Source organism: Chaetura pelagica, unplaced genomic scaffold (assembly GCF_000747805.2).
Source record: "Chaetura pelagica isolate M959 unplaced genomic scaffold, ChaPel_1.0 scaffold414, whole genome shotgun sequence".
NCBI classification, from domain to species: domain Eukaryota; kingdom Metazoa; phylum Chordata; class Aves; order Apodiformes; family Apodidae; genus Chaetura; species Chaetura pelagica.
This window is the reverse complement of record NW_009952976.1, coordinates 1,051,898-1,058,078: the sequence shown is the minus strand read 5'-3', so window position 1 is coordinate 1,058,078 and position 6,181 is coordinate 1,051,898. Positions and strand designations below refer to the sequence as shown.

Here is a 6,181-nt window from a genome sequence, read left to right as displayed (position 1 = left end):
GAGCCCCGGCCTCCCCCTGCCTCACCCGCCGCTCGGGTTGCCGGGCGGGAACAGATGAGCGGTTAGCGTTTTGTAGGGTTGTGTTGCACATTGTAGGGTTGTGTTGCACACCGCCGCTGCAAGGAATGCGAAGCCACACAGCTGACCTCGGCGGGTGTTCTGTCTTTCCTAGTCCACCTGTACCAGCTGGACATCACGGTGAAGCAGGGGCGTAACAAGGTGCGGGAGATGTTCATGAAGAACGCCCACATCAGAGACCCACGGGCCATAGACATGCTGGTTATTAAGGTACTGAAAAGTTGTTGTGGAGGCTGCAGAGAACGCGGGAGTGGGTGATTGGAGGAGAGGGACAGTTTCATCTCGCACTGTGCTACGGAGGAGTTGTCTCTTGCAATCCAGATGGGTTTGTCAGCAACCCTGTTGATCAGGGAACAAGCTGCTTTAGCATGCAGAGGGATGGGGTCTTAAAGCACCTTAGAGTTGCTGGAATATGGATTTCTGTCACTCAGTGTCCTGACTATTCCATATTAACGATGTTTAAAAGAGGAAGTGCATGGCAGGCAACACAGTAGTTTAAATACAATGGTTGTGGGTTTTGTGTTTTGGTTTTTCTTTGTTTTTAGAAAACAGCAGCAATCAAAGAAAGGGGAAAAATATGCTGTTAGCTAAAAAAAATTACCTTTCTGCTCCCTAGAGTACTTCCTTAGATGGGGATGTGGCTTTCTTCACCAATTCTGAAACATACATGGGAGTGATAGCTTTGGGTGGCACCGTGAATCTGTAGCACATCTGGTGATGTCTGGTTTGAAGCACTAATCGACAGACTTAAGAGCAGGGCAAGGCTTCAGAACAGGTCCAAGCAACAACTGGCCTCTGGGTTCTAATGCATTAGAAGGTGTCCAACCAAGGACTGCTGTGCTCACCTGTTGCACTTCTTGCATTTGAAGACAGATTGTCTTTACATGACAAAAAAAAAACAAGTGGAAACAGAATTCCTAGATAATACAGGAGGTGACAGTTCCAGGCAGTCTCGTCCTGCCCCATGCTGCCATTCTCCAAACCCAGTACAGTAGTTCAAGACTAGACTAATGAAGAGGTTGTGTTTAGTACCTGTGTGGTAGGGATACTGATGCAAAGCATTTAGGAGCATTTTTACTTAGTTTTCCAGCTAACCTGCTTTAGTAACAAAAAACAAAATAGAGGTGCACAAAAGTTACAAACGTTATGTAGACTTTTATGCAGTGCTGGTCATGATCAAAACAAACCAGGTTCTAAGACAGGGGCATCATCCCTCACCTGTTCCACAGGGCTGGGAAGCTGTGCTGTAGGGACAAGTGACTTGTTCATACAGGGAATGAAGCACTGAAGCGACAAGGCAGGAGCAATATATATGTTTAGGTGATACAGACAGACTTTAGGAGTACAGAATTGTTGAGACACAACACAGCTATCTTAAGGTTCTTTCTGAGTGCATTCAAGTAACTTGCATAGTTCTGTATGGTTCGAGTTGGGCTCTGAGAAATAAACTGAAATTTTTCTGTCTGTGCCCAGGGGAAAATGGAGCTTCAAGAAACCATTAATGTATGGAAGCAGAGGACACATGTCATGAGGTATTTCCATGAGACGGAAACCCCACGGCCTAAAGACTTTCTGTCCAAGTTCTATGCAGGCCACGATCCTTGAGAGATTGACTCTGTGTCTTCCTGCCTTGTATTACAAATAAAGTTCTACTATATAGAAGAATAATCTGCACAGAAGGTTGTGTAGCCTGTTAGGAGCCTGATGACTAAATCTGAATCCAGAGTGTGTGCAAGCCATCGAGATCTCTATGGAGAGCTGTGATTTCCTAGCTTTTGTCAATGGGTATTTTCAGTGGATGGAGTTTGTCCCATCACTCACCCTGGAATGTCTGCTGAATAACCACAACACAACCTGGCTGTGGCGCTGTCTGCCGAGCCTGCAGCCCTGTGTGTACATCTCAGCTTGGTGGAACAGTGAGCAGAAAAGGGCAGGTCTTCAGAAAAGCCAGTGGTATTAGCAGAAGTGTGCTTGTGCTTGAGGCCCATTTCTATTCATGTAGTGTTTTGAAATGTCATGCTGACTTTGTTGACCTTGTGTTTTTTTACTTGGACATTATTCTCTGTTTACTTCCTCACAGAGAATGGTATAAAATCCAATAGCCAAATAAAGCTCTTTGTGCAATAAAAAAAAACCCAGCAGAGTAATTTCCTGGCTGCAAAACAAAATTGCCTGAAAAATGAGGGTTTGTACTGTTGTCTAGATTAGGGAGGCTCTGCAAGAGCTTCTGATGGAGGGCAGAAGATGGTGTCCTACCATCACCTCCTTAGTTGAAGGAGGAATTACTATCTTCCTTTTGAGCGGAGTGAGAATTTGTTATCTTACCAGTCACAAGTTTTTTTTTTCAGCAGGTAACTCAATGCTGGGGCTACCCACGTGTGATCACCATTGAATCTCTGTAGTACACTCAAGCTGCCTTTTATCCCTGCCTAAATACTGGGGCCACCTTCCATGCACAAGGACAGTGAAGCAGCATCTCAGGAATGTGTGTCTGTGTACCTGGGACTTCAGGGTGGTGTGTTTTTAAGGACATGGTTGAAGAAGGAAGACAGGAAGGGCCAGAAGATAAAGGCAGGATAAAGCAGTGATACGGAGTATGGCTGTATAGAGAACAGGAGCAGGGGAATATTTGATTTCCAGGAGTAGGTGAACTGGGGCAGCCATTTCTCAGGTGGCCTTGGGGAGGCAGGGGACAACTGAGATAGCAAGTGACTCCAAGACCCTGGCAGCTGCCTTCAGCTGCAGCTGCTGGAGTTACTCAGATTGCAGGCTCCCTTTTCTTTTAGTAGCTACGCCCAGAGAGTTACAGAGCAAACATCAAAAGCAGCACCAAGTAATAAGGGAGCAAATGTGGCTGTTTGAACTATTCCCTGTGCCAACGTGTGTGACATTAAAAGAAACTTCTTAAACAGCTACATGAATACTGAAGGGAAAAGGGGGCAGTCAAGAGAAGAGGCCAGATCCAGTGACTGGAAACCAAGAGAGAGACACTGGGACAATGCTGGCTTCAAAAAATTTAAAAATTCATCTGACTTCAACCTTTTGAGCTGGTCTGCTGTCACTGAAGGTAATCTCTGCATGCCCCCAGCAGTGCAGAAGACAATCTGGTCTAGTTGGAGACATCTCTGCTTTTTGTAGGGGGGTTAGACTAGATGACCTTTAGAGGCCCCTTCTAACTGAATACATTCTATGATTCTAAGACTTCTAAAGTCTTATGCAAGAATTTAATTGCAATAGTAAACACTTTATGAAAAGAAGAGTTGAAGTTCATGCACAGTAAAGAAAATAAATATATTTGTGCTTATGCTGAAGACAGTACTGAACTACCCAGGAATTACTAGGTACTTGGAGCCCGAGTATTCAGATAACTTCACTGTTCAGATTAAATGCTATAAAAACATCAGTTGAGTTATTTTGCAGCTTGTACTCTTAACCTAATCAAAACTTTTAACTCTGCAATGATAATACTGTATTTAATCCCAGTGAGGTGAAATTAATGATACGGTCTCTGTCAGACACAGCTACATAGTCCAGGGTTGTAAATCAGCATGATTTGAATCAGCATGATTTGAAGCATCAATATACACTCCATTCCTTTCATTAGGCTGTGTTGTGGGGCTGCTGCTTCCTCTAGGATTCCTGTCATGTGCTGTAGATGAGAACTGAATTACATAAAGAACTTGTAAGAGGAAACAAACATGAAGAAAGCCTCCTTACTGGACCAGATGTACAGACATAGAAAGGCTAATACAGAAATGATAGGTCATAGGCACAAAATCTGTAAAAACACAAGAACAAAGCCATACTTCTCAATCTCTTGATCTTTAATTAAGTGTTTCCCATATTGCTAATAAAAGGAATCCCAAGCAGTCTTTGATGAGGTGAGCGTGTATGTGCAAGGATGCAGGGCTTTGATTATCAAGCACTTCCTTCAACCCAGATCTACAGATTTTTGTCACACAGACATGCACAGGGCACTTGCTGGCAAAGGGGACAGAGCTCCCCTGTCTCATTTAGGAAGGACAAAACACAGGTGACAGATGCTGGAACCATTGCTTTGCCAATGGTTGTCTCCCTTCTGTTCTTGTTGCAGTTCTGCAATTAGAATAATAAGCCATTACTCTTCAGATACACTGCACAGAGCTCCAGTCTCTACCCTCCCCCCAAACCACACAAGGTGGATTTCATATAAAAGAAGTTTCTAACAGGCCATTGAAGTCTTTACAATCTTTTGATTCTTTCTTTATAGCTGCACAGTGCATCCTGGAAAATCCCTTTAGCAAATGGAAAACACCCACAAAACTGATTATAAAGCAACACTACTTACAACTTTAGAGCAGCTTCTTTGTTCTGCGAAGAATCAAATACACCCAAACTCAAATCTTTACACAAGGAATCACATAAAATGGTAGTGTAGTGCACTGCAGATAAAGGTGAATTATTTCTACTCTTCCTTAATCTAATGAGTCTGAATGTTCCAGCTACTCCAGAGATCAGTGTTGTAAGACAGTTTGTTCTTATGGGTTCTGGAATTCTCTAAAATTGTTCACCTCTATATCAAATCCATACAGTAAGTGATTCTCTGGAAATAGTAATTCTGTGGGTTAGCAGAATAGTTTTAAACAGGTAAACATGTAGAATAGAATCATTTAGGTTGGGCAAGACCCTTAAGATCATACAAGTCCAGCTGTAGACATAACACCATCAACTCCACCACTAAACCATGTCCCTGAGCACCACATCCTTTAAATACCTCCAGGGATGGTGACTTCACCACTTCCATGAGCAGCCTGTTCCAGTGCCTGACAGCCCTTTCAGTGAAGAAATTTTTCCCAATATCAAATCTAAACCTCCCCTGGCACAACTTGAGGCCATTTCCTCTTCCCTGTCACATGTTACTTGGGAGAAAAGAATGACCCCCCACCTTGCTACAGCCTCCTTTCCCTTTCAGGTAGTTGTAGAGAGTGAGAAGGTCGGCCCTCAGCCTCCTTTTCTCCAACCCCAGTTCCCTCAGAAGGCTTGTGCTCCAGACCCTACACTCGCTTCACTACCCTTCTTTGGATGCATGATGATGTAATGCTGAAGTGCCTCTTTTTCTCTCTGCAGTTTAGACCCTCAGTGACTACAGTTTATTTCTGATTCAAATGGCAAGACGTAAAACATCATCAGCTTATTCCAATTTCTTACAAATGTAATTTGTGGGGATTTCACAATCAGATACCAGTCTGGCCTACTTAGGTATAAAAGAACATAAAAGTTTGTAGCTAGAAGCAATACTGTATCCATTGTGTTTAACTGCAAATGCATCTGGAGTACTGTGTCCAGTTCTGAGCTCACCAGTTCAAGAAACCAAGGAACTTCTACTGGTGAGAGTCCAGCAGAGGGCTACAAAAATGATGAGAGGACTGGAGCATCAGTCTTATGAGGAAAGGCTGAGAGAGCTGGGTCTGTTTAACCTGGACAAGAAAAGACTTGAGAGTGGATCTTATCAATGCTTATAGATCTATATCTAAAGGGTGAGTGTCAAGAGGATTGGGCCGTTGCCCAGTAACAGGATGAAGAGCAATGGGGACAAAACAGAGCACAGGAATTCCATCTGAACATGAGGAAAAACTTCCTTATTTTGAGGGTGACGGAATAGTGGAACAGGCTGCCAGGAGAGGCTGTGGAGTCTCCTTCTCTGGAGACAGTCAAAATGAACGTGGATGTGATCCTGTGCAACCTGCTCTAGCAGGGCCGTTGGACTAGATGGGTCTCCAGAGGTCCCTTCCAACCCCTACCATCCTGTGATTCCACCACCTTTCAAGCTGCTGCTGTATTTCCTGGCCTCCTCCCTGCCCCAGGCCAAACGGGCAGCACAAACAATTAAGCTGCTGGTGACGTTACCGACACGCCCTTTAATCATCGTCATCATCATCCTCTGGGACGAATATGTCGTGTTCCTCCAGCAGGGCTGCGAAGTTCTTACTGATCTGCGTCCCGACGTACAGGAACGGGATCACAACGCTGAACACCCTGAGGAGGCCGAACGGCGTCTGCAAGGAGCCCGTTGGGAGAGGTTGATCTTCACCCCCGGGCCGGGCCGTGGCTGAACCCGCCGGGC

At 44.6% G+C, this 6,181-nt stretch overlaps 2 protein-coding genes across 2 annotated transcripts in view; one reads left to right on the top strand and one right to left on the bottom strand.

The window, feature by feature from the left end:
- Window positions 1-172: 172 nt before the first annotated feature.
- NDUFA6 (NADH dehydrogenase (ubiquinone) 1 alpha subcomplex, 6, 14kDa) lies at window positions 173-1,683 on the top strand (the record flags this gene model as incomplete). Its single annotated transcript, XM_009996382.1, has 2 exons — window positions 173-288; window positions 1,552-1,683. Coding segments are annotated over 2 exons (248 nt in total), but the record flags the coding sequence as incomplete, so codon positions are not given.
- A 4,292-nt stretch (window positions 1,684-5,975) lies between these two features.
- SMDT1 (single-pass membrane protein with aspartate-rich tail 1) overlaps window positions 5,976-6,181 on the bottom strand; it is a 4,135-nt gene continuing 3,929 nt past the window's right edge. The window contains exon 2 of the mRNA XM_009996381.1: window positions 5,976-6,113. Within this exon, the coding sequence (XP_009994683.1) occupies window positions 5,976-6,113 (138 nt within the window). The remainder of the gene's footprint in view (window positions 6,114-6,181) is intronic.